This window comes from Filicampus tigris, chromosome 12 (assembly GCF_054856515.1).
Source record: "Filicampus tigris isolate MCC_2025a chromosome 12, RoL_Ftig_1.0, whole genome shotgun sequence".
Classification (NCBI taxonomy): domain Eukaryota; kingdom Metazoa; phylum Chordata; class Actinopteri; order Syngnathiformes; family Syngnathidae; genus Filicampus; species Filicampus tigris.
This window is the reverse complement of record NC_141228.1, coordinates 23,794,206-23,822,132: the sequence shown is the minus strand read 5'-3', so window position 1 is coordinate 23,822,132 and position 27,927 is coordinate 23,794,206. Positions and strand designations below refer to the sequence as shown.

Sequence of the window (27,927 nt, the reverse complement as noted above, 5' to 3'; positions counted from 1 at the left end):
GATAGTGCCCTCGGCTGGGGACATATGGTACTACACATTCAAGTCATTTCTAGGTGGAGGACGTCTTTTGACCACAACTTTTGAACCCAATAGCAGAGACACTCAGTCAAAACCACCAATACCCCCCCCCCCTCTGCAGCCACGCCCACTCGTTTTTACGTGTACGTGCATGTTGTCATTTTTTTGGTTTTGTTTGTTTTTGTTTTTGCGCTTTATAGCGGAACCTTTGACCACTTGTCAGTGTGTTCCTCGTCGGCCCGAATTTGATGTGGGACAGAAGCGCTGACAAGATGGCGGCCGCCCTGCTGCAACTGACTTGCATGTATAGGGGCATGCTAGCGGTCAGGGCGACGGGGATCAGGCCGCTGATACCCGGCTTCGTCCCGGCTCACTTTCGAACCTTCTCGGTGCGAAAAGAGCCGGAGTTGGAGGAGAACCCTTACTACAACAAATACCAGGAAAAGATCCAGAAAATGCGCAGGTCAGTCCGAGAGCTCCTGTGACACATGTACGCACGATGCAAGGGGAAAAAACAAAAACAAACAATCCCTCAATAAATAGCACAACGTCCACTTCATAGTTTCTTAGCAGTCATGACCGAGAGACGATTATGTGTTTTGTTACGATTGCTCAGCGTTCTCTCCTCGCCGCGTCTATATTGCAGCCTGTGAACGCCTAGTTCACTTAAAATGCTTTGGAGTAACCCCCCAGAAGAATTCTGTAACAAATACAGTTTAATCCCTGATTCACGGGGTGGTGAGCAAGTGTGCCTCACAGTCAGGAGCTTCCGGTTCGAATCTCATTTGGCTGTGCGGCCTTTCGAGTAGTCCAACAAATAACGATCGGTTCCGTGATGCTGTTTGCCCTTCAAGTTCCACACTGAATCGCGAAACCTTTACATGCGATATAACCCGAACCTCAAAGTAAGTAAAACTCACCTGTGACACGAGCGAAACCCTCTTTGGATTTGTCATGCAGCATGACTCTTCATTTCCGATGGACTTTTGGGGCACATTTTTCACTGGTTGAAATTGTGCATCTTTGGGCCTGTTTGATTTGCGGGTCTCCGTTCTCAGCTGCAAGCCTCACGAGTTCGAGGCCCGAATGGAGAAACGGCACGAGGCCAAGAAAGAAGTTCTGGGACAGTCCAAGCAAGCAGACTTTGTCAGATTCACGGAGCAGCAGGTTGAGCCCAATCAAATGCGGTCGACAGCGCGGCGCAGTGCTGGCTTGACCTTTTGGCCTTGTCTTTGCAGTTGCGCAGTCGGGACAAGCTGGAAGCTGGCAACGGCGCATCGGCAGCTTTCACCAAAAATAAGGTGCGGCCTCAATGTTCTCTTGGTGATGATGATGATGATGATGATGATGATGATGACGATGACGATGTATTCTTCAGTCGCTGGGCTCCATCCTCAACCTGGAGCTGATCCAGGACAAGACGGGTGACGAGATTGCAGAGGTGAGGACGGCGCACTCGGTCGCTCGGACGACACGGCAACACTTGAAAGGTCGCGTTTGATGTTTTTCTTGAGTCGATGCCGCCCGCTTGGCCTGCTTTGCTGCACTTTTGAGCAGATTGCAAAAGTCTGAGGTGCCGTAACCGTAACGTCCGTGTTGATAAATCACAGCGGTTCATGTTGACGTTTTTTCAAACGATCACACCGGTCAACACACATTTTGGGGCTGAAAAAGTTTCAACACTTTTAGACTATTTTGATGTTGCTGAATCTGAAAATGAGCGTTTTTGTTTGTTGTGAATTGGCGCCACTTTTTGAGAGACTCCACATTTTGGTTGAAGAAAAGCGCTAATAATACACGTCGGTCTCCGACGGCGACGAGGCCGCACGCAAGCGCGTCTTCTTTGGCTCTTGCTGGCATCGCCGGTGAAAGGCGGCAAGTGTTAGCGCTGAGAGCCAAAGCAGCTTTTGTGTGAAAATCAAGGCAAAATTCCACAAATGAGCCAATCTTTGCCGTAAGCGGCTGCGAAAGCACGAAGGCAACTTTTTCCAGCATTCAACGCACATTTCGTAAGCGGTCGGCGCACCTTCGTTGTCGCCCGATTAATTGTCCAAAATGTTGAGATCTCCAAAACACGTCAAAGCGCCGATTGCAGCCTTGCAATATCTTTGCAAATGTTGCCCATTGTTGTTGTTGTGACGACTAACGTCCAATTTGTCGATGGCGGCGCTTGCCGCCGCCGTGCGGACCGCCGACGCTGTGGCTCAGCTTTGGATGAAGTACTACGCCCTCAAGGACACGGTCAGCGCCGTCATCCCGGTGAGTGCAACGCCTCGCAACATCAAAGACGCGCCTGGTTTTCTTTGCTTCGGATGCTCGTTGGCGGGCGTGATTGCTTTGGAAGCCCGTCGGCCCGTTGCCGCGGGCGACACGCGAATGGCACACGAGAAGCTTGGCGCAGTCCAGTCGCTCAAACGTGTTTGTGTCCTTTGTGTTTGCAGGGCGCGACGTACGAGGTGATGAGCGCTCGGGCGCAGTCGTGTCCCATGGTAAGGAAGATTGCCGCTTTTCTTCCTTGTGAACGCCACGTCGGGTTTGCGTTTCTTGGCCGCTGTTGAGCCGAGCTTGCTTCAGGTTCTACCGAACGTGCGGTCAGGCCAGCGAACGCGGCGAGCCGGCCACCGCCGTCGTTAATACCGCGCATGACGCCGGCAGCATTGGCCACCTTGCCAGTAAAATCGCGTCAGTGGCTTGGATTGAAAAGAATGCAATGGAAACCCTAACCCTAGTTTGACACCCTACTCCTAAACCCCAACCCTTGTTTGACACCCTACTCCTAAACCCTAACCCTAGTTTGACGCCCTACTCCTAAACCCTAACCCTAGTTTGACGCCATACTCCTAAACCCTAACCCTAGTTTGACGCCCTACTCCTAAACCCCAACCCTAGTTTGACACCCTACTCCTAAACCCTAACCCTAGTTTGACGCCCTACTCCTAAACCCTAACCCTACTTTGACACCCTACTCCTAAACCCTAACCCTAGTTTGAAAACCCTACTTCTAAACCCTAACCCTAGTTTGACACCCTACTCCTAAACCCCAACCCTAGTTTGACACTCACTCCTAAACCCTAACCCTAGTTTGACACTCACTCCTAAACCCTAACCCTAGTTTGACACTCACTCCTAAACCCTAACCCTAGTTTGACGCCTTACCCCTAAACCCTAACCCTAGTTTGACGCCTTACCCCTAAACCCTAACCCTAGTTTGACGCCTTACCCCTAAACCCTAACCCTAGTTTGACGCCTTACCCCTTAACCCTAACCCTAGTTTGATACCCTACTCCTAAACCCTAACCCTACTTTGATGGCCTACTCCTTAACTCTAACCCTAGTTTGACGCCCTACCCCTAAACCCTAACCCTAGTTTGACGCCCTACCCCTTAACCCTAACCCTAGTTTGACGCCCTACCCCTAAACCCTAACCCTAGTTTGACGCCCTACCCCTAAACCCTAACCCTAGTTTGACGCCCTACCCCGAAACCCTAACCCTAGTTTGACGCCCTACCCCGAAACCCTAACCCTAGTTTGACACCCTACTCCTAAACCCTAACCCTACTTTGACGGCCTACTCCTAAACCCTAACCCTAGTTTGACACCCTACTCCTAAACCCTAACCCTAGTTTGATACTCTACTCCTAAACCCTAACCCTACTTTGACAGCCTACTCCTAAACCCTAACCCTAGTTTGACGCCCTACCCCTAAACCCTAACCCTACTTTGACGGCCTACTCCTAAACCCTAACCCTAGTTTGACGCCTTACCCCTAAACCCTAACCCTAGTTTGACACCCAACCCCGAAACCCTAACCCTAGTTTGACACCCTACTCCTAAACCCTAACCCTACTTTGACGGCCTACTCCTAAACCCTAACCCTAGTTTGATACTCTACCCCTAAACCCTAACCCTAGTTTGACGCCCTACTCCTAAACCCTAACGTTAGTTTGACGCCTTACCCCTAAACCCTAACCCTACTTTGACGGCCTACTCCTAAACCCTAACCCTAGTGTGACGCCTTACCCCTAAACCCTAACCCTAGTTTGACGCCTTACCCCTAAACCCTAACCCTAGTTTGACGCCCTACTCCTAAACCCTAACCCTACTTTGATGGCCTACTCCTTAACTCTAACCCTAGTTTGACGCCCTACCCCGAAACCCTAACCCTAGTTTAACACCCTACTCCTAAACCCTAACCCTAGTTTGACACCCTACTCCTAAACCCTAACCCTACTTTGACGGCCTACTCCTAAACCCTAACCCTAGTTTGACGCCTTACCCCTAAACCCTAACCCTAGTTTGACGCCCTACTCCTAAACCCTAACCCTACTTTGATGGCCTACTCCTTAACTCTAACCCTAGTTTGACGCCCTACCCCTAAACCCTAACCCTAGTTTGACGCCCCACCCCGAAACCCTAACCCTAGTTTGACACCCTACTCCTAAACCCTAACCCTAGTTTGACACCCTACTCCTAAACCCTAACCCTACTTTGACGGCCTACTCCTTAACTCTAACCCTAGTTTGAAGCCCTACCCCTTAACCCTAACCCTAGTTTGACGCCCTACCCCTAAACCCTAACCCTAGTTTGACGCCTTACCCCGAAACCCTAACCCTAGTTTGACACCCTACTCCTAAACCCTAACCCTACTTTGACAGCCTACTCCTAAACCCTAACCCTTGTTTGACGCCCTACCCCTAAACCCTAACCCTACTTTGACGGCCTACTCCTAAACCCTAACCCTAGTTTGACGCCTTACCCCTAAACCCTAACCCTAGTTTGACACCCTACTCCTAAACCCTAACCCTAGTTTGACACCCTACTCCTAAACCCTAACCCTACTTTGACGGCCTACTCCTAAACCCTAACCCTAGTTTGACGCCTTACCCCTAAACCCTAACCCTAGTTTGACGCCCTACTCCTAAACCCTAACCCTACTTTGATGGCCTACTCCTTAACTCTAACCCTAGTTTGACGCCCTACCCCTAAACCCTAACCCTAGTTTGACGCCCTACCCCGAAACCCTAACCCTAGTTTGACACCCTACTCCTAAACCCTAACCCTAGTTTGACACCCTACTCCTAAACCCTAACCCTACTTTGACGGCCTACTCCTTAACTCTAACCCTAGTTTGAAGCCCTACCCCTTAACCCTAACCCTAGTTTGACGCCCTACCCCTAAACCCTAACCCTAGTTTGACGCCTTACCCCGAAACCCTAACCCTAGTTTGACACCCTACTCCTAAACCCTAACCCTACTTTGACAGCCTACTCCTAAACCCTAACCCTTGTTTGACGCCCTACCCCTAAACCCTAACCCTACTTTGACGGCCTACTCCTAAACCCTAACCCTAGTTTGACGCCTTACCCCTAAACCCTAACCCTAGTTTGACACCCAACCCCGAAACCCTAACCCTAGTTTGACACCCTACTCCTAAACCCTAACCCTACTTTGACGGCCTACTCCTAAACCCTAACCCTAGTGTGACGCCTTACCCCTAAACCCTAACCCTAGTTTGACGCCTTACCCCTAAACCCTAACCCTAGTTTGACGCCCTACTCCTAAACCCTAACCCTACTTTGATGGCCTACTCCTTAACTCTAACCCTAGTTTGACGCCCTACCCCGAAACCCTAACCCTAGTTTGACGCCCTACCCCTAAACCCTAACCCTAGTTTGACGCCTTACCCCGAAACCCTAACCCTAGTTTGACACCCTACTCCTAAACCCTAACCCTACTTTGACAGCCTACTCCTAAACCCTAACCCTTGTTTGACGCCCTACCCCTAAACCCTAACCCTACTTTGACGGCCTACTCCTAAACCCTAACCCTAGTTTGACGCCTTACCCCTAAACCCTAACCCTAGTTTGACACCCAACCCCGAAACCCTAACCCTAGTTTGACACCCTACTCCTAAACCCTAACCCTACTTTGACGGCCTACTCCTAAACCCTAACCCTAGTGTGACGCCTTACCCCTAAACCCTAACCCTAGTTTGACGCCTTACCCCTAAACCCTAACCCTAGTTTGACGCCCTACTCCTAAACCCTAACCCTACTTTGATGGCCTACTCCTTAACCCTAACCCTAGTTTGACACCCTACTCCTAAACCCTAACCCTAGTTTGACACCCTACTCCTAAACCCTAACCCTAGTTTGACGCCCTACCCCTAAACCCTAACCCTAGTTTGACGCCCTACCCCTAAACCCTAACCCTAGTTTGACGCCCTACTCCTAAACCCTAACGCTAGTTTGACGCCCTACTCCTAAACCCTAACGCTAGTTTGACGCCTTACCCCTAAACCCTAACCCTACTTTCACGGCCTACTCCTAAACCCTAACCCTAGTGTGACGCCTTACCCCTAAACCCTAACCCTAGTTTGACGCCTTACCCCTAAACCCTAACCCTAGTTTGACACCCTACTCCTAAACCCTAACCCTACTTTGACAGCCTACTCCTAAACCCTAACCCTTGTTTGACGCCCTACCCCTAAACCCTAACCCTACTTTGACGGCCTACTCCTAAACCCTAACCCTAGTTTGACGCCTTACCCCTAAACCCTAACCCTAGTTTGACACCCAACCCCGAAACCCTAACCCTAGTTTGACACCCTACTCCTAAACCCTAACCCTACTTTGACGGCCTACTCCTAAACCCTAACCCTAGTTTGACGCCTTACCCCTAAACCCTAACCCTAGTTTGACACCCAACCCCGAAACCCTAACCCTAGTTTGACACCCTACTCCTAAACCCTAACCCTACTTTGACGGCCTACTCCTAAACCCTAACCCTAGTGTGACGCCTTACCCCTAAACCCTAACCCTAGTTTGACGCCTTACCCCTAAACCCTAACCCTAGTTTGACGCCCTACTCCTAAACCCTAACCCTACTTTGATGGCCTACTCCTTAACTCTAACCCTAGTTTGACGCCCTACCCCGAAACCCTAACCCTAGTTTGACGCCCTACCCCTAAACCCTAACCCTAGTTTGACGCCTTACCCCGAAACCCTAACCCTAGTTTGACACCCTACTCCTAAACCCTAACCCTACTTTGACAGCCTACTCCTAAACCCTAACCCTTGTTTGACGCCCTACCCCTAAACCCTAACCCTACTTTGACGGCCTACTCCTAAACCCTAACCCTAGTTTGACGCCTTACCCCTAAACCCTAACCCTAGTTTGACACCCAACCCCGAAACCCTAACCCTAGTTTGACACCCTACTCCTAAACCCTAACCCTACTTTGACGGCCTACTCCTAAACCCTAACCCTAGTGTGACGCCTTACCCCTAAACCCTAACCCTAGTTTGACGCCTTACCCCTAAACCCTAACCCTAGTTTGACACCCTACTCCTAAACCCTAACCCTACTTTGATGGCCTACTCCTTAACCCTAACCCTAGTTTGACACCCTACTCCTAAACCCTAACCCTAGTTTGACACCCTACTCCTAAACCCTAACCCTAGTTTGACGCCCTACCCCTAAACCCTAACCCTAGTTTGACGCCCTACCCCTAAACCCTAACCCTAGTTTGACGCCCTACTCCTAAACCCTAACGCTAGTTTGACGCCCTACTCCTAAACCCTAACGCTAGTTTGACGCCTTACCCCTAAACCCTAACCCTACTTTCACGGCCTACTCCTAAACCCTAACCCTAGTGTGACGCCTTACCCCTAAACCCTAACCCTAGTTTGACGCCTTACCCCTAAACCCTAACCCTAGTTTGACACCCTACTCCTAAACCCTAACCCTACTTTGACAGCCTACTCCTAAACCCTAACCCTTGTTTGACGCCCTACCCCTAAACCCTAACCCTACTTTGACGGCCTACTCCTAAACCCTAACCCTAGTTTGACGCCTTACCCCTAAACCCTAACCCTAGTTTGACACCCAACCCCGAAACCCTAACCCTAGTTTGACACCCTACTCCTAAACCCTAACCCTACTTTGACGGCCTACTCCTAAACCCTAACCCTAGTTTGATACTCTACCCCTAAACCCTAACCCTAGTTTGACGCCCTACTCCTAAACCCTAACGCTAGTTTGACGCCTTACCCCTAAATCCTAACCCTACTTTGACGGCCTACCCCTAAACCCTAACCCTAGTTTGACGCCCTACCCCTAAACCCTAACCCTAGTTTGACGCCCTACTCCTAAACCCTAACGCTAGTTTGACGCCCTACTCCTAAACCCTAACGCTAGTTTGACGCCTTACCCCTAAACCCTAACCCTACTTTGATGGCCTACCCCTAAACCCTAACCCTAGTTTGACGCCCTACTCCTAAACCCTAACTCGAGTTTGACGACATACTCCTAAACCCTAACCCTAGTTTGACGCCTTACCCCTAAACCCTAACCCTAGTTCAACACCCTACTCCTAAACCCTAACCCTACTTTGACGGCCTACTCCTTAACCCTAACGCTAGTTTGACGCCTTACCCCTAAACCCTAACCCTACTTTGACGGCCTACTCCTAAACCCTAACCCTAGTGTGACGCCTTACTCCTAAACCCTAACCCTAGTTTGACGCCTTACCCCTAAACCCTAACCCTAGTTTGACGCCCTACCCCGAAACCCTAACCCTAGTTTGACACCATACTCCTAAACCCTAACCCTAGTTTGACACCCTACTCCTAAACGCTAACCCTAATTTGACACCCAACCCCGAAACCCTAACCCTAGTTTGACACCCTACTCTTAAACCCTAACCCTAGCTTGACACTCTACTCCTAAACCCTAACCCTACTTTGACAGCCTACTCCTAAACCCTAACCCTACTTTGACGCCCTACCCCTAAACCCTAACCTTAGTTTGACACCCTACTCCTAAACCCTAATCCTAGTGTGACGCCCTACCCCTAAACCCTAACCCTATTTTGACGCCCTACTCCTAAACCCTAACTCGAGTTTGACGACATACTCCTAAAACCTAACCCTAGTTTGACGCCTTACCCCTAAACCCTAACCCTAGTTCAACACCCTACTCCTAAACCCTAACCCTACTTTGACGGCCTACTCCTTAACCCTAACGCTAGTTTGACGCCTTACCCCTAAACCCTAACCCTACTTTGACGGCCTACTCCTAAACCCTAACCCTACTTTGATGCCCTACCCCTAAACCCTAACCTTAGTTTGACACCCTACTCCTAAACCCTAATCCTAGTGTGACGCCCTACCCCTAAACCCTAACCCTATTTTGACGCCCTACTCCTAAACCCTAACTCGAGTTTGACGACATACTCCTAAACCCTGACCCTAGTTTGACGCCTTACCCCTAAATCCTAACCCTAGTTCAACACCCTACTCCTAAACCCTAACCCTACTTTGATGGCCTACTCCTTAACCCTAACGCTAGTTTGACGCCTTACCCCTAAACCCTAACCCTACTTTGACGGCCTACTCCTAAACCCTAACCCTAGTGTGACGCCTTACCCCTAAACCCTAACCCTAGTTTGACGCCTTACCCCTAAACCCTAACCCTAGTTTGACGCCCTACCCCGAAACCCTAACCCTAGTTTGTCACCATACTCCTAAACCCTAACCCTAATTTGACACCCTACTCCTAAACCCTAACCCTACTTTGACACCCTACTCCTAAACCCTAACCCTAGTTTGACACCCTGCTCCTAAACCCTAACCCTAATTTGACGGCCTACCCCTAAACCCTAACCCTAGTTTGACACCCTACTCCTAAACCCTAACCCTACTTTGGCACCCTACTCCTAAACCCTAACCCTAGTTTGACACCATACTCCTAAACTCTAACCCTAATTTGACATCCTACACCTAAACCCTAACCCTAGTTTGACACCCAACCCGAAACCCTAACCCTAGTTTGACACCCTACTCCTAAACCCTAACCCTACTTTGACGGCCTACTCCTAAACCCTAACCCTAGTTTGACGCCCTACCCCGAAACCCTAACGCTAGTTTGACGCCCTACCCCTAAACCCTAACCCTAGTTTGATGCCCTACTCCTAAACCCTAACCCTAGTGTGACGCCCTACTCCTAAACCCTAACCCTACTGTGACGCCCTACTCCTAAACCCTAACCCTAGTGTGACACCCTACTCCTAAACCCTAACCCTAGTTTGACGCCATACCCCTAAACCCTGACCCTAGTTTTACGCCCTACTCATAAACCCTAACTCTAGTTTGACGCCATACTCCTAAACCCTAACCCTAGTTTGACACCCTACTCCTAAACCCTAACCCTACTTTGACACCCTACTCCTAAACCCTAACCCTAGTTTGACACCCTGCTCCTAAACCCTAACCCTAATTTGACACCCTACTCCTAAACACTAACCCTAATTTGACATCCTACCCCTAAACCCTAACCCTACTTTGACGGCCTACCCCTAAACCTTAACTCTAGTTTGATACCCTACTCCTAAACCCTAACCCTACCTTGGCGGCCTACCCCTAAACCCTAACCCTAGTTTGACACCCTACTCCTAAACCCTAACCCTACTTTGACACCCAATTCCTAAACCCTAACCCTAGTTTGACACCCTACCCCTAAACCCTAACCCTAGTTTGACGCCCTACCCATAAACCCTAACCCTACTTTGACGGCCTACCCCTAAACCCTAAACCTAGTTTGATACCCTACTCCTAAACCCTAACCCTACTTTGGAGGCCTACCCCTAAACCCTAACCCTACTTTGGCGGCCTACCCCTAAACCCTAACCCTACTTTGACACCCTACTCCTAAACCCTAACCCTAGTTTGACATCCCACTCCTAAACCCTAACCCTAGTTTGACACCCTACTCCTAAACCCTAACCCTAGTTTGACATCCTACTCCTAAACCCTAACCCTACTTTGATGGCCTACCCCTAAACCCTAACCCTAGTTTGATGCCCTACCCCTAAACCCTAACCCTAGTTTGACGCCCTACCCCTAAACCCTAACCCTAGTTTGACACCCTACTCCTAAACCCTAACCCTACTTTGACATCCTACTCCTAAACCCTAACCCTACTTTGATGGCCTACCCCTAAACCCTAACCCTAGTTTGACGCCCTACCCCTAAACCCTAACCCTAGTTTGACGCCCTACCCCTAAACCCTAACCCTAGTTTGACACCCTACTCCTAAACCCTAACCCTAATTTGACATCTTACCCCTAAACCCTAACCCTACTTTGACGGCCTACCCCTAAACCCTAACTCTAGTTTGACACCCTACTCCTAAACCTTAATCCTAGTTTGACACCCTACTCCTAAACCCTAACCCTAGTTTGACATCCTACCCCTAAACCCTAACCCTACTTTGGCGGCCTACCCCTAAACCCTAACCCTAGTTTGACGCCCTACTCCTAAACCCTAACCCTACCATGGCGGCCTACCCCTAAACCCTAACCCTAGTTTGACACCCTACTCCTAAACCCTAACCCTACTTTGACACCCTACTCCTAAACCCTAACCCTAGTTTGACACCCTACTCCCAAACCCTAACCCTAATTTGACATCCTACTCCTAAACCCTAACCCTACTTTGGCGGCCTACCCCTAAACCCTAACCCTACTTTGGCGGCCTACCCCTAAACCCTAACCCTACTTTGACACCCTACTCCTAAACACTAACCCTTGTTTGACACCCTACTCCTAAACCCTAACCCTAATATGACATCCTACACCTAAACTCTAACCCTAGTTTGACACCCTACTCCTAAACCCTAACCCTAGTTTGACACCCTACTCCTAAATCCTAACCCTAATTTGACATCCTACACCTAAATCCTAACCCTAGTTTGACGCCCTACCCCTAAACCCTAACCCTACTTTGATGGCCTACCTCTAAACCCTAACCCTAGTTTAATACCCTACTCCTAAACCCTAACCCTACTTTGGCGGCCTACCCCTAAACCCTAACCCTACTTTGACACCCTACTCCTAAACCCTAACCCTAGTTTGACACCCTGCTCCTAAACCCTAACCCTACCTTGGCGGCCTACCCCTAAACCCTAACCCTAGTTTGACGCCCTACTCCTAAACCCTAACGCTAGTTTGACGCCTTACCCCTAAACCCTAACCCTGCTTTGACGGCCTACTCCTAAACCCTAACCCTAGTGTGACGCCTTACCCCTAAACCCTAACCCTAGTTTGACGCCTTACCCCTAAACCCTAACCCTAGTTTGACACCCTACTCCTAAACCCTAACTCTACTTTGATGGCCTACTCCTTAACTCTAACCCTACTTTGACGGCCTACTCCTTAACTCTAACCCTACTTTGACGGCCTACTCCTAAACCCTAACCCTAGTTTGACGCCCTACCCCTAAACCCTAACCCTACTTTGACGGCCTACCCCTAAACCCTAACCATAGTTTGATACCCTACTCCTAAACCCTAACCCTACTTTGACATCCTACCCCTAAACCCTAACCCTACTTTGACGGCCTACCCCTAAACCCTAACCCTAGTTTGACGCCCTACCCCTAAACCCTGACCCTAGTTTGACGCCCTATCCCTAAACCCTAACCCTAGTTTGACACCCTACTCCTAAACCCTAACCCTAATTTGACATCTTACCCCTAAACCCTAACCCTACTTTGACGGCCTACCCCTAAACCCTAACTCTAGTTTGACACCCTACTCCTAAACCCTAACCCTAGTTTGACACCCTACTCCTAAACCCTAACCCTAATTTGACATCTTACCCCTAAACCCTAACCCTACTTTGACGGCCTACCCCTAAACCCTAACTCTAGTTTGACGGCCTACTCCTAAACCCTAACCCTAGTTTGACACCCTACTCCTAAACCCTAACCCTAATTTGACATCCTACCCCTAAACCCTAACCCTACTTTGGCGGCCTACCCCTAAACCCTAACCCTAGTTTGACACCGTACTCCTAAACCCTAACCCTAATTTGACATCCTACCCCTAAGCCCTAACCCTACTTTGACGGCCTACCCCTAAACCCTAACTCTAGTTTGATACCCTACTCCTAAACCCTAACCCTACCTTGGCGGCCTACCCCTAAACCCTAACCCTAGTTTGACACCCTACTCCTAAACCCTAACCCTACTTTGACACCCAACTCCTAAACCCTAACCCTAGTTTGACACCCTACCCCTAAACCCTAACCCTAGTTTGACGCCCTACCCCTAAACCCTAACCCTACTTTGACGGCCTACCCCTAAACCCTTACCCTAGTTTGATACCCTACTCCTAAACCCTAACCCTACTTTGACGGCCTACCCCTAAACCCTAACCCTAGTTTGACGCCCTACCCCTAAACCCTGACCCTAGTTTGACGCCCTACCCCTAAAACCTGACCCTAGTTTGACGCCCTACCCCTAAACCCTAACCCTAGTTTGACACCCTACTCCTAAACCCTAACCCTAATTTGACATCTTACCCCTAAACCCTAACCCTACTTTGACGGCCTACCCCTAAACCCTAACTCTAGTTTGACACCCTACCCCTAAACCCTAACCCTAGTTTGACACCCTGCTCCTAAACCCTAACCCTAATTTGACATCCTACCCCTAAACCCTAACCCTACTTTGACGGCCTACCCCTAAACCCTAACTCTAATTTGATACCCTACTCCTAAACCCTAACCCTACCTTGGCGGCCTACCCCTAAACCCCAACCCTTGTTTGACACCCTACTCCTAAACCCTAACCCTACTTTGACACCCCACTCCTAAACCCTAACCCTAGTTTGACACCCTACTCCTAAACCCTAACCCTAATTTGACATCCTACACCTAAACTCTAACCCTAGTTTGACGCCCTACCCCTAAACCCTAACCCTACTTTGATGGCCTACCCCTAAACCCTAACCCTAGTTTGATACCCTACTCCTAAACCCTAACCCTACTTTGGCGGCCTACCCCCTAAACCCTAACCCTACTTTGACACCCTACTCCTAAACCCTAACCCTACCTTGGCGGCCTACCCCTAAACCCTAACCCTAGTTTGTCGGCCTACTCCTAAACCTTAACCCTAGTTTGACGCCAACTCCTAAACCCTAACGCTTGTTTGGCGCCCTACTCCTAAACCCTAACCCTACTTTGACACCCTACTCCTAAACCCTAACCCTAATTTGACATCCTACCCCTAAACCCTAACCCTAGTTTGACACTCACACCTAAACCCTAACCCTAATTTGACGCCTTATTCCTAAACCCTAACCCTAGTTTGACGCCCTACCCCTAAACCCTAACCCTACTTTGACGGCCTACCCCTAAACCCTTACCCTAGTTTGATACCCTACTCCTAAACCCTAACCCTACTTTGACATCCTACCCCTAAACCCTAACCCTACTTTGACAGCCTACCCCTAAACCCTAACCCTAGTTTGACGCCCTACCCCTAAACCCTGACCCTAGTTTGACGCCCTACCCCTAAACCCTAACCCTAGTTTGACACCCTACTCCTAAACCCTAACCCTAATTTGACATCTTACCCCTAAACCCTAACCCTACTTTGACGGCCTACCCCTAAACCCTAACTCTAGTTTGACACCCTACTCCTAAACCCTAACCCTAGTTTGACACCCTACTCCTAAACCCTAACCCTAATTTGACATCCTACCCCTAAACCCTAACCCTAGTTTGACGCCCTACTCCTAAACCCTAACCCTACCTTGGCGGCCTACCCCTAAACCCTAACCCTAGTTTGACACCCTACTCCTAAACACTAACCCTACTTTGACACCCTGCTCCTAAACCCTAACCCTAATTTGACATCCTACCCCTAAGCCCTAACCCTAATTTGACATCCTTCCCCTAAACCCTAACCCTAGTATGACACTCACACCTAAACCCTAACCCTAATTTGACGCCTTATTCCTAAACCCTAACTCTAATTTGATACCCTACTCCTAAACCCTAACCCTACCTTGGCGGCCTACCCCTAAACCCTAACCCTTGTTTGACACCCTACTCCTAAACCCTAACCCTACTTTGACGGCCTACTCCTTAACCCTAACGCTAGTTTGACGCCTTACCCCTAAACCCTAACCCTACTTTGACGGCCTACTCCTAAACCCTAACCCTAGTTTGACGCCCTACCCCTAAACCCTAACCCTACTTTGATGGCCTACCCCTAAACCCTAACCCTAGTTTGATACCCTACTCCTAAACCCTAACCCTACTTTGGCGGCCTACCCCTAAACCCTAACCCTACTTTGACACCCTACTCCTAAACCGTAACCCTAGTTTGACACCCTACTCCTAAACCCTAACCCTACCTTGGCGGCCTACCCCTAAACCCTAACCCTAGTTTGTCGGCCTACTCCTAAACCTTAACCCTAGTTTGACGCCAACTCCTAAACCCTAACGCTTGTTTGGCGCCCTACTCCTAAACCCTAACCCTACTTTGACACCCTACTCCTAAACCCTAACCCTAATTTGACATCCTACCCCTAAACCCTAACCCTAGTTTGACACTCACACCTAAACCCTAACCCTAAATTGACGCCTTATTCCTAAACCCTAACCCTAGTTCGACGCCCTACCCCTAAACCCTAACCCTACTTTGACGCCCTACTCTTAAACCCTAACCCTAGTTTGACGCCCTACTCCTAAACCCTAACCCTAGTTTGACGCCCTAACCCTACTTTGAACGGAGGGTTTGTACTATAGCCTTACTGTACATGGCCGCGTGTCCCGGGCACTCATTGGGCGCCTGAATGGTTCCCAGCGTGACCCGTCATGATTGTTGGCTTTCCTTTTTTGTCCCCCAGTTCTTGTTTGCGCTGCCCCAGCAGGAGGGTTACGAGTTCTTCGTGGGCCAGTGGTCGGCCCACCAGCTCCATTTCACCTCCCTCATCAACATCCAGGTGAGCCACGTCAAGGACGTGGGCGCAGGCCAAAAGGGCAAAACGCTTGTTTTGCGGGCGGGCCGCTGAGGTTCTCTTGTGCAACGCAGACTCGCGGCGAGAGCGCTCCCAGCCAGATGATCCTCCATCACTACCCGGACTTGAAGGAGGACAAGGGCATCGTGCTCATGACAGCCGAGCTGGACCACAAGTTCCTGGTAAGTCGAACGTTTTTCGAAAAACTTTCAAAGTTCAGAGTTTCAAAGTTTCAAAGTTGGAGCAGCTCGCCGACCGCATTAACGGGAAGTGTGTCTGTGCCTCCCCGTCAGAGCGTGTCGCAGGCTCAGTGCCTGGCCAATCAGGTGCAGCTCTTCTACGGTACCAAGAGGCAGGAGACGTTCGGCTTGGTGGAGACCTTTAACCGGCGGCCGGCCCGCTTCCAGCACATGGCGCTGATCGCAGAACTGGAACAGAGCGGCATCGGGCCCGCGCTCGGCCCTCCGGCCGCAAATCCGGAGTGAAAGCGCCCACGCCCGGAACAAACCGCATTCAAACGGATGAACTGCCTACTGTTTGCCGCGGACGTCCGGTGTCGCCTTCGGTCCGAACAAGAAGCTCATTTTCGTCAAACGGCGCAAACGACTTTGTCATCGCCGTTCCAATGTCCAGTTTGGAGCCGGTCACCCGCGGGGCTCAGGTTCTCAACGGTTTCTTTGCTCCTCAACTCCTTGACTCCTCCCTGCAAGAACGCCGAAATTAAACCAACGGATTGAAATCAACTGCTCGGAAAGGTTTCCGTGACAAAAGTCTTCTGCTCGGTGGTTCGAGTCATTTTTTTACAAAAAGTGATTGAAGGGTCCTTGGGGGTACAAAATGAGGAATTTGGGGAAAGCCGCAAATCTTTGGAATAAAACCAAAAAAATGCAAGCCTCCATTTTGTACATTTTTGGAATACATTGAAGTTGGAACGGCTTGAATGGGATGAAAAACGGTAAATAAATGTGGGTCCAAATTTTTGACAGAGGAAATGAATGGTGACATTATGGAAAAAAATATTCTGGTCAAATTTGAGATTTGGAAAGGGAAAAAAAAAAAATTGCACTCAAAACGCCCAACTGCGGGGGCAAAAAGTTGGAACAGACAAAGAATATAGAAATGAGAGGAGCAAAACAAACCAAAAAAAAAAGCATACTTTTCGTGTATTTTGAGCATATTTTAATGAGGAAAAAGATGGGTGGGATTTAATTTTCGGTAAATAGGAATTTTTGCAACCAGTAGACATAAGATGAACAGTTTTAAAGTCGAAACTGCTTGAATCAGTTACAAAAATGCAGAAATAACGGTCAATAATGTCAAATGTATGAATTTAAAATAAATATATTGTGAAAAATGTGAACATTTTGCTGTGCGATGAATTTTTGGAATGTTGAAATTGGTCCCCAAAGTAAATGACCTGAATAATTTGAATATAAAGTCTCAATAGGAATGAATGGGATTTTTTTGCCGTGAAAAACTTTGAAACTATGCTTCCCAGCATGACATGAATTTTCTGAATATTTTGAAACTTGAATGACTCTGATGCAAAATGTGGAAGGAGATGCTGGACAAAAAAGTGGGGGGAATTTCAATAGAAAAAGATTCAAGAATAGCGATCCCGTGCGTGCGAAGGCCGCAGTCTTCACTCGGTAGCTGGACAATGAATGAGTTCCAAGCATTTTTTTTTCTGGTCATAAAAGAATATTTTCAGCTGCCTGAGGAGGATGTCTTTGACTTGAATTTTCTTGACTGATCCACAACTAAAAATGGCTGCCTTTGTCGGATGTTCGTGTTCAAAAAAAGTGTTTTTATGATAGCGGGTTGACACTCGGAAAAGTTTAGTCGGGCTGACTGCAAAAGCGGTTTAGGCACCTCCGTTCGTTCTTTTCTGCAACCGGTGACAAACAGCGGACAGGGAACAGAGTCGTCGTCTCGGGGCATCAGAAAGTGGAATAGCGTTACCGCGCTTGTCTCGCTCGAAAAACAGTTGGGTTCAAAGTAACCCCATTTGGGGTGAAAAATGGACCGATCCGTTACTTGGGTCAATTTGACCCAACTTTCTGGGTTGTTTTTGCAAAATCGGGCTGCTTGGTACAGGACAACGCCAGAAGCTGGGTCGAATTGACCCCGTCCGTGAGTGGATGTGGAAAATGGTCTTATTTTCAACCCAACTGTTTTTAGAGTGCTCCTAGTCGCTTGATGTTCGTTCTTGCCGCTCCGGCTGAACGTTGTCAGAAATGTGAAAACGCACGACCGAGACGACCGATTTTGTCCGGGCGTCACCCTGTGAAAGCTTTAGGCGGCGCAAGCCAAATGAGCGCAAATGGCATGCACTTGGCGTGACCTTGCGTCATGGCCTGCTTGTCTGGCGAGTTTTCACGCCACCGCGTTCCAAACGTCAGACGCTTGCGACTCCAAAGCGAAATGGCCGACTTGGCCGCGCAATTCCCGTTTGCGGGCGCCGCGTCCTCAGTACATGGCCTCGGGGTCCGGGAGGTTTCCAAAGGACAACGCGGACGTGGGTGCCGGCCTGTCGGAAGCGCGGCCGCCTTCCCGCTTCTTCCTGCTCCAGTTGAGCAAGGAGGCCGCGCGGTGTCCTTTGGAAGACGGCGGCGGCGGCCGGCGGCCCGCCGCGTTCTCTTTGCCGCGGCTGTGAGCAAGCGGAAGGGCCCGTTTCTCCACCTGTCAACACACAAGAGACTTTGTGTCGGCGGTGATACAAGCGAGCGCGCGACATCGCCGCCCTTCACACGTTTCGTCCTCAGGCGAGGAAAACGTTGCCGCTGACCGGGTGAGAGTGGCCGTGTGGCACGCAATCACTTTTGTGGGGCGGTCTGACATTAAACTTCCACTGCCGTTTCAAGCAAGCACGCCGCGCCTCTTTTTTGAAGACGGCGTATGCGCGGCCATCGGATTTTTCGAAAAGGCCGTTGCCGATTTTGGTCAAGGCGCAGGGAGAGTGTAAAGCATCCAAATTGCCCGACAAAGACAAGGGCGGCGCGGCAGTTACCTGAGCATCGCGCGGGTGCGGCGTGACCACGGCGAGCCGCGCTCCGTCGGCGCCGCGGTTCTGAAGCAAGCTCACCACTTGGGCATGTTTGGCCCACTTGCAGTCGTGGCCGTCCACTGACACGATGTAGTCGCCTTCCCTCAGTCCCGCCTCCTAAAACGCGAGCGCGTCAACGTCAGTCACAAGGTTCGACAGCAATGGTTCGGAGCAATCTCAACTTGTCCAAATCCTTCTTGGCATTTCAGCAGACTTTGGTCATTCGTCACAGCGCTTTTGAAAAATCACGGAAAACATTTCGACTTTTACTTTGGAAAAGAACATTTGGGTGTATTTTCTGACACGTTACGGAGCAAAGCAGTAACCGAATCAGAATTCGGTGACCTCTCCCGAACTGTCGCTGGGAAATATTGTCCTGATTTGTTTTTTGCATAAAGGGAGAGAAATCAATCTGCTTCATCAATTACCGACAGGTTAATCCATTATTCAAATGGCGAGTTGCGGCCCGAGTATAAATCATGAGGAGACAAAGAACGAAATGTGCAACCGATTTGGATTTGTCGAGTTATTAAAAAAAAACATTGAAGCGAAAGTCAAGCCAAACCTATTTTTTTCAAGAAAATGTTCCCAGCGGGCCCACGAGTTGAAACGCGGCATTCTGATTCATTTTGCGTTTGTGGAATATAAGTGAAGCAGCAAAAATGCACTGGTTTTTGTCCATCTCCGGGGGCGGCCGTTTGGTCTTCTGTCGACTGAAAGTGACGTCACGGCCGCTCACCATGACCCATCGCGGCTGAGCTGTGGTTGGTTGTTACCTGAGCAGCTGCGACGTCATTTTCAGTCCACAGAAGTGCCAAAACGGCCGCCCCCGAAGATGGACAAAAACGGCTTGGTGAACTTTTATTCCACAAGCGCAATATTCATCAGAATGCTTTGTTTCAACGAGTGGGCCCGCTGGGAAAAAATCCGTTTGGGTCGACTTTCCCTTTAATTAAAAGTAGCCAGCGTTGCCTCAATCTTCTCATGCGGCACTGCTGGCGTTTTGCGCCTTTGAAGGCCGGCTTGAGCGTTTGGCCTCACCGCCGCGCAGCCGCCGGCCGCCACGCCGGCCACCAAGACCGGCGCGTCCCCTCTGAGAGTGAGGCCCAGGCCGCCTTCTCTTCTGGGCAGGCAGACCACGCGCGCCGGCCCCCAGCGGGCACGCCCGCTAAACACGCTCAGCGGCCCCTCAAACACAAGCAAACACACGTGCGCGCGCACACCCACACGCACACACACACACACACACACACACACACACACACACACACACACACACAGCGGCGTTTCGAGCATCCGTCGGGCAAGGAAGCCGCATCCGGGGTCGCAGAAGCTTCCGTTACCAATCTTTGGAAGATATCCGCAACCCGGACGGCGGAAAAGTCCAGTGGGGTGACGTCGGCCTTTTGCTGGCTTTGAGCTGGCGAAGCAGACACAGAGCGCCGGCGGCGGCGGCGGCGGCGTTTTTGATTAGGCGCTGGAAGCGGCGGAGCGCGGCCGGCGCGCGGCTCCACACTTACGGCGGATCTCCGGCGCCTCCAGCGTTTGGTCAAAGTCGTCCTCTCGGTCCAGCTCCGAGTACTTGCCCAGCGAGCGCTTGTGCGTCGCCGTGAGCACGTCCTGCAGGATGTCCATCTTCCTCAAAATCTTGCACACGCCGTGCAGCCGCATGGCTTCTTCGTGTCTCATCACGGCGTGCCGCAGGTGAGCTTTACCTACAGGTAGGCAGACCCGCATGCTTTGTTTCAGGGCTGAAAATGTAAATAAATACTGCCTTGAAGTTAACACACTTCAATTGATTTATTATCGCCATTTTTAAAAAAAGGAGGATGCCGATATTCGTCTAAACGCGGAATATCGGAGCCGATAATCGGCCCGGACGATACAATTCACGAGAACTTCTTTGGGGCGGACGAATGCATTCACGGAGGGCAAAAAAAAAAGGAAACGGCATCGGCATATCTTGCTACGTCGACGGTGTAGGTTGTGTTGCCTATTTTTTCGCAAAAAGAGCAAGGTGGAAATGCCGTTTTTCTGTATGGTTGAAGGTCTGCACTGTGACAAATGAGTGAACTCACCAAACCTTCGTCTTTGTTGCGAGTCTCTTAAAAGCTGGCCGAGCGGCGGCGGCGGCGGCGGCGCCGCGCGTGCGCTCGCATACAAGTGGAGGAAGGCCTCCTCTGCTTCCTCGCTGACTTCTTCAGACGCTAGCGCAGCATCAAAGGTATCGGTGTTAGCATTTGCACATCGGTCACAACAGGGAGTTGAACGCGTGTCGACAAAGGCCAACATCGGTCGGCTTCAACAACTCCAGCAAATGTGGCCAAACGTCAACAAATTCCCACGAATGCTGCGGACCCAGCTTGGAAGTGAATCGCAATTCATTTACGTCCGCTCGGATGGAGAATGAATGCAGAAAGTGCAAGCCTTTCAACAGTTGGAAATGAAAAAGGCCTGTACGCAATTCATCGATCATCCAAAATAATTCTCGATGAATTTGATCATCGCTTGGTTATCCATTCATTCGTTCATTCCTCACCGCACCTCTGGATTTTGCGTCGTAATAACAGGAACAGGAGAGCGAACGGCGCTCGGCCGCGTGACCAAAACAAAGGATGAAATCTTCGCGCTACTTACGCATGCGGTCGCAGAGCGCAACGCCGGCAAAGTAGTGCGAAAGCGCACCGAAGTGTTCCGACTTGACTTGGACCATGGACGTCCACGAAAAGGGAACGTAGTCCTTCATCGGCGGCTGCGACACGCTCCGCTGCACCAGCCGGTAGACGTCCGACACCTGCGGGACGCGCGGCGACGTGAACGGGCAGCCCGAGCGTGGCGACGCGCGCTTGCTAGCCGCGGCTCACCCGCGCGGCCTCTTGCGCCAGCCGCAGCAAGCGAACGAAGGGGCCGCCCTGCTCCTGCGCGCTCAGGCTCATGCGTTCAAAGACACACTCCTGCACCTGCGCCACCATCAGGCGCACCAACATGCAGAGCGCTGGCCCGCTCATGTCCAGACTTGGCGCGTTGGAGAAGTTCTCTTTCAGGTAATGAAACGCACCTAAACAGGAAACACGCAAATGCAAACAAAGACAGTCACGCAGTCAACGGTCATCTGGTCAAGACTTTTCCAATACGTTGCTCCAAAAACGTTTTGTTTTTCTTTCTTTTACAACATTTCTGCGTAGTTCGTCTCACCTCGGATTTGTGGTTCCGACGATCGGCAGCCGCGTGTTGCAAAACGATTCGAATGCAACTCGAGCACAAATCATGCGCTCGAAAGAATTTCCTTTGCTTTGCGTTAGGGCTGCTATATCGGAAAAACATGCGATATGGACGTTGAATGTAGCGATACCGATATTATTGTGGTATTCAACCTACCTAAAGAAATGGCATTTGGATTATCTAATGAAAGAATGACATATTTTTCCATGTTGCGAAATAAGTCCGCTCAATGTGTTCTTTGCTAATTCACTGTATTTCCCCTCGATAATGTTTGACGATCGGGTGGCGGTGCGCATTTAAATTGGCGTCTGGCCGGTCCAATTCAGATCGAAGCTGACAATTCCCTCCGAAATCGATTGCCTGTCTTTGCACACGCCTCGTGCACGGGCCGATACGGCTCTTTTTTCCATGTCCGGTGGCGCCCTAGTTTGCGTACCCGCAGCTCTCTGAAATGCGTCGACAGCTCGCTGGATGCCGGCTGTGGTGGAACGATCCTGGCGCGCTCCAATTTGGGTGTACAAAGCGCCAATGTTGAACAGGACGCTTCCCTTCTCAAAGGCTAACGCACGCTGACATGACGGGACGCCGGTCAGAGAGTCGTACCTGTGACACAAACAACAGTTTTTTTTTCCCCCCCCAAATTCCAACGTCGTCCAGGCGAGGCTTTGTCATCTCAAGACTCCAAAACAGCATGAAGACGCCGGATATGACAGAAGCCTTGAAAGTTATCCTATGATGTCTTGAATGTGCGGAGCCACTAAAAAAAGTGGCTCACGGCGGCCCCAGAGAGCCGCCACACAAAATCCGGACACGCTACACTGTCAGAACAAAAGGTGACAAATTTGGACCTTGAAAGTGGAAATCAAGCCAAAGATGTTGAAGCAAGGCATTCTCATTCAGATTGCATTTGTGGAATGTGAACGAATCCACCCGTTTTGAGCCATCCATCTCACAGGGCGGCCATTTTGGCGCTTCTGTCGACTGAAAATGACATCGCGGTCGCTCAGATAACGACAGGTCACGGTTCACCTGTTTCCCGAAGCTGAACCGTGATTGGTCGTCACCTGAGCATCTGCGATGTCATTTTCAGTCGACACGAGTCACAAAGTGGCCCTGACTGGTATCGACTTCTGAACACGTTCCTGATTCTAAATGCATTCATTTATCTAATTTGATATTGAGGAAGCTGTCTTTTGTTTCTTTTTGTTTTTCCCCCCAAAAATTACATTAAAATAAGGGACAGGTTGGATTGATGCTGGAATTCAATGTTGAACAATGTTGTGATAAAATAAAAAAAATGTTATTTAAAAAAAAAAAAGAAGTGACAAAACGGCCGCCCCCGGAAACGGCTAAAAACGAGTGGATTAACTCTCACCCCACAAACGTTTCAATGAGTGGTCCCGCGTAGAAGCTATTCTGGACAAAAAGACGTTTGCGTTGACTTCCCCTTTTGCGAACTTCAGTGTGACTAGATTTCTGCCGGCAAATTGGCAATGCGGCAGGCGTATCTTCCACAAGCCCAATTTGCCAGTTGGCAACAAAACAAGCACAGAAAGCATTTGCGTCTAGCAAAAGGCAGAGGGCTCCCCCGTCTTTTGGAAGGGTACCAGTGGAAGTGCACCCCCAGGATGCGATGTGGGGCAAAGAAGCGTTGATCCAGGTAGTACAGTTGGTTGTAGTACTCCATCAGTAAGTCCAAACCGGTGTGGTTCCGACTGGGCGTGCGCATGGCCTGCAGCGGAAGCAAAGCAGGGACACAAAAAGGAAGGCCTTCCTTCAAACGGGCCTTTGCAAAGCCGTCTGCTTGTGACACGCACGCACGCACGCTCGCACAAAAGACTTTGTTTGAAGGTTTGCCATAAGCTGTCGCCGAAGGCTTGAAAATGAACATTGAACAGAGTGACAAAAGCGGCGAACGCGTTTGGAGTCTGGTCACCTGTCGGAGGTCCATCAGCTCTTTGATTTCCTTTGAGTAGAGGAAGCCGTCCTCCCCGTAGTGCTCGCAGATCAAGTCCTGTGAGGCCACAACGCCCGACGTGAACAAATTGGGTGGCGGGGCTCACATGAGCGCAACGCTCAAAGCGTACACAACACAGTGTGGAGGGAAGGAGTGCTTGTTGCCAAACGGTGCAAGCGAACATTATGCAATTGAATCCTTGTTGAATCCAATCGTGGACCGATGTTGAAACAAAGAAAGATGAGGCCGTCCTGACCTGTATGTGGATGGTGAAGTCGACTTCCTTGGTTTCTTTTAGACCCAACGGGATCATGGGAACGTTGACGGCCTCGCTGTCAAAACAATTCACGCAGCACAGCACATGAGGAGGAAATGTGGGACTTGAAATTCCACTAGCTTGTATTTGTGTCGGTGGCCATGTGTGCACATGTGCGTGCGTGCGTGCGTGCGTGCGTGCGCGCGGGCTACCTCTCTGTCTGATAGACTTCCACGTTGCTGTTGAGATCCTCCAGTTCTTCCTTGAGCAACTGCAGATTTGAGTTGACATAGCTGAGTTCCAGAGCCACCGTCTCTTTGACTTTGTTATTTGTGGTTGCCCTGCGAAGAAAAACACGTTTGTTTTCTTGTTTTTTTTTAATGTCATTATGTACAGGAGTTGCGTCGAGTATTTGGCAAGAGCTCGCCTTCCCAGAGCGGCTGTGCGTGTTTTTGGAAGAGCGCCAATCAACGCAAAGACTGCAATGAAAAAGTCCCGCGAGTAGATGAAAGGCCACTCGCCAACGGCTGTCCTGACTTGCGCCGCATTTGGCCAGTCTTGGCGCCGCGATTGCGCAAAGCATCCATCAAGGCTTGCGAGCCCAAAAAGGTGATGCCCGAAGCCTCGCCAGCTTCAGGAAGTTGTTGACACTTGGCAGCAAGGTGAAGCGCTTGCATTCAAAATGTCCTTTTTCACCACTTCTTGTTTGTATGCTAGACTTTGGAGCGCTAAGCCTTGACCGCTTTCTGAGGCGTACAAATAGACACAAATGTGGAGCTTTCAGCGCTGACCTGAGCAAAACGTCTTCCACCTGGGCAGGCAAAGAGCGCGGCGCCAACGCTCACCTGAACAGGTTCTCGGCTCCAGCCCTCATGCGCATTTCTTTGTTGATTTGCTGGTTGATGCGAGCTCGCCTGTTCTGCAGTTTGCTGCGTTGAGATTGGGCGGAGGGATCGCAGCCCTGCAGAGGGCAGGCAAGAAAGTAGACAAGAGCACGTTCAGTAAGTGCACAGACGCAGGCAGGGACATTCATCGGCACCAACTGAGCCCTTATTAGATGAGCACTATGAAAACTTTGCACTCTGCCGCACGCAGGAGATTCATGATGTGAACTTTCCCCACAATCGTCCTTGTCTGAAGGCAGACAGACGTGCGCTCAGAGGAGGCAGAGCCTCACCTGCATACTGAAGAGGGAAAAATAAACAAATAATCAAGAGTCAAGAAAATTCGTTTCATCCGGTCTGCGCTTTATATGGATTAGAAAGGTGTTGTTCAGAGCTTGGTCCTGGAACAGAAGAGAAAAGCGGTGTCTGCTATTATCTCATCCAAAATACGTCCTATGCGGCGCCACTCGTCTCAACGCGGCTTTCTGATGAATGTTGCCGTTGCGTCTGTGGAATAGGAATGAAGCGGCAAAATGCAGCCGTTTAGGCGGCGGCCATTTTGCCACTTGCCGCCAACTAAAAAGAACATCGCGGTTGATCGGTGCTCAGCTCAGCTGGCCAATGTCACATGCCCAAACTCCCAAAACAAGTGAGGCGCGATTGGTCGTTACCTGAGCAACTGTGATGTCATTTTTAGGCGACAGCAAGTGACAAAATGTCCGCCCCCTGAAATGGATCAAAACGGCTGGATTTTGCTGCTTCGTTCATATTCCACAGACGTAACCTACATCAGAATACTGCGTTTACACGAGTGGGGGCGCACACAAGATGTTATAGTGAAGAACATTTGCTGGTTGACTTCCCCTTTAACATGCCAGATGGACCCGCTCCAGTGTCAACATGTTCAAAAGTAGCTTTTCTTCTCCCTCCCGCATTCATTTGTAGAAAGCACTGTTCCCCTTCAAATGTTTGTGTGCCACAACAAGCAAGCAAGCACACTTGGCAGTAATCCGCCAAGTGGCTGTGTGGATTAGCCTCCTGGCCCAGCTGCTTCCTACCACACTGAGCGACTGGACTGGATTTGTTGTGCTGGTGGACGACAAAAGCGTGTGTGTGTGTGTGTGTGTGTGTGTGTGTTTGCAGTTGAAAATGTAAGCCTTGTCGCCTTGCCTTTCGGATGCTTCCATTGTGGCCGCCGTCCTGTCCCGAGCCGGCCAAGTCATCGTTGCACAAACGCTCCGGCGGACACGTTGTCGCAGGCTCCCTACAAGAGACGAAGCGAGCACAAGTGTTGACAGCATCCACTCGCTCATCGGCCAAAACACTGCATTGTACAAAGTAGCTCTCACACACAATAAAAGCTAGTGCGCCGCCACTTGCCTGGTCGTCAAATGTTCCTCCATCGGGAAGCAACAACAGTGGCGGACTTGGGCTCTGCTCTCTACATTCCCTTCACGTTATTCCCAACTAGCATGTTAAGCACAAAGCTTCAACCATCAATAGATGAAGTGAGCAAAACTTTGCAAAGTGCAAACAGAAGCCCGAACACCTCGACGCTCGCCAACCAGGGCCGCCGAAAGAAGAGCCAATAGACGTCGAGGATTTGCAGACGACACTTGGTGAAACCAATCGGATGACGCATTAAGAGCAAAAGCTGACCAATCGCGAATGGCTGCAGGCGGCCAGACAGCCAGACAGCCCGCGGCCCGTTGCCGCGGCAACGGAAAGCAATCGAAGCGCTGCACAAAATACTGTCGGCTACCTTTCGGACAAAACAAGTTCACGTCGTCGTTTTCAGTCATTGTGGAATTCCTGGCAATCTGCTCCACTGCACGCCTGCAGTGGCGCTCCGAGGGCGGCGGCTCCCAACCTTTTGGGGCTTGTGCACCCGAACGTTGATGTCATCCCCCCCCCTCACACATACAGTACGTGTTGATGATTCCCCAAAAGTAGAACGTAACACGGGTGATTATCAAATGAGTATCATGTTATTTCCTTTCCTTAATTTGAACATTCAGATGCATTGTCTTCTTTTTAACTCAAAGACAAAACAAACTAGTGCTTGGAAAAGTAGTTGCATTCATTTGAAGAAAAAGTGATTCAAAAGAATGAATAAACCTGCTAACACAACTCTTATGACATTTACCACCACCACAAAAAAAAAAAAAAAAAACATGCTCATTTGAGTAAGTCCCTTTCAAACAGGCATAGAAACTGTCAGGAACACACAACTGATGATCTGAACAAGAATAATATCCAGACAGCAGTTGACTTTCTTTTCAAGTCATCAGAGCGTTACTGAAATGTTGCATGCTCGAAGCTGGCCATGACAAGCTTATCACTTGCTCATTTGATTTGAAAGTTCTGCCGCTGCAGTCTAAAAATCTTGGAATGGTTTGGACAAGTGTAATTTGCAGCGCATACCTGAATGACTGTGACTTGGAAGGCGATGTACGTCTTGGTAGAGGTTGGAAGGAAAGGGTTTCCATTCAACAAGCTTGATGGGATGGTGCTCCTTCACCGCAGCAATGCCGCCTTTCCTGCTTCAATTGTGCCACTGCCTTTTACATCCTTGCGGCTCCTCGGGCTACTTTTAAGCAGCATTTCGTGAAATATAAACAGCAAATAATACCGTAGGGTTTTACATTTTGTGAACGGCGATATAGAGAAAAAAAAAGAAAAACAGGGGAGCTTTGAATGCCAACAATGGTACTCAGTAAGGAGTACTGCTATG

General features: G+C 49.9%; 2 protein-coding genes across 2 annotated transcripts; one reads left to right on the top strand and one right to left on the bottom strand.

The window, feature by feature from the left end:
* The first annotated feature begins 236 nt into the window (after positions 1 to 236).
* On the top strand, positions 237 to 17,188 carry atpaf1 (ATP synthase mitochondrial F1 complex assembly factor 1). The gene is made up of 9 exons (XM_086047678.1): positions 237 to 481; positions 1,077 to 1,185; positions 1,257 to 1,319; positions 1,397 to 1,459; positions 2,227 to 2,277; positions 2,460 to 2,507; positions 15,718 to 15,813; positions 15,903 to 16,010; positions 16,122 to 17,188. Exons 1-9 carry the CDS (start codon positions 267 to 269, stop codon positions 16,311 to 16,313), a joined length of 945 nt encoding a protein of 314 aa, XP_085903804.1. The 5' UTR covers positions 237 to 266; the 3' UTR covers positions 16,314 to 17,188.
* rhpn1 (rhophilin, Rho GTPase binding protein 1) lies at positions 16,993 to 26,756 on the bottom strand. The gene is made up of 16 exons (XM_086047677.1): positions 26,570 to 26,756; positions 26,364 to 26,453; positions 25,155 to 25,270; positions 24,522 to 24,650; positions 24,310 to 24,385; positions 24,033 to 24,110; positions 23,704 to 23,828; positions 22,533 to 22,699; positions 21,739 to 21,932; positions 21,512 to 21,668; positions 20,953 to 21,081; positions 20,395 to 20,589; positions 20,218 to 20,294; positions 19,916 to 20,062; positions 18,839 to 18,991; positions 16,993 to 18,510 (listed from the first exon to the last, which is right to left on the bottom strand). Exons 1-16 carry the CDS (start codon positions 26,594 to 26,596, stop codon positions 18,298 to 18,300), a joined length of 2,073 nt encoding a protein of 690 aa, XP_085903803.1. The 5' UTR covers positions 26,597 to 26,756; the 3' UTR covers positions 16,993 to 18,297.
* Positions 26,757 to 27,927: the final 1,171 nt, after the last annotated feature.

Bases quoted from the DNA above. Each gene is read 5' to 3' on its own strand.
- atpaf1 (XM_086047678.1), top strand. From the start codon at position 267: ATGTGGGACAGAAGCGCTGACAAGATGGCGGCCGCCCTGCTGCAACTG. The intron at 482-1,076 runs GTCAGTCCGAGA...CTCCGTTCTCAG, and splicing joins AAGATCCAGAAAATGCGCAG to CTGCAAGCCTCACGAGTTCG. The intron at 2,508-15,717 runs GTAAGGAAGATT...TTTGTCCCCCAG, and splicing joins GGGCGCAGTCGTGTCCCATG to TTCTTGTTTGCGCTGCCCCA.
- rhpn1 (XM_086047677.1), bottom strand. From the start codon at position 26,596: ATGGAGGAACATTTGACGACCAGGCAA. The intron at 25,271-26,363 runs GCAAGGCGACAA...TGCCCTCTGCAG, and splicing joins ACAATGGAAGCATCCGAAAG to GGCTGCGATCCCTCCGCCCA. The intron at 20,295-20,394 runs GTAAGTGTGGAG...CTGCTTCGCCAG, and splicing joins GGAGGCGCCGGAGATCCGCC to CTCAAAGCCAGCAAAAGGCC.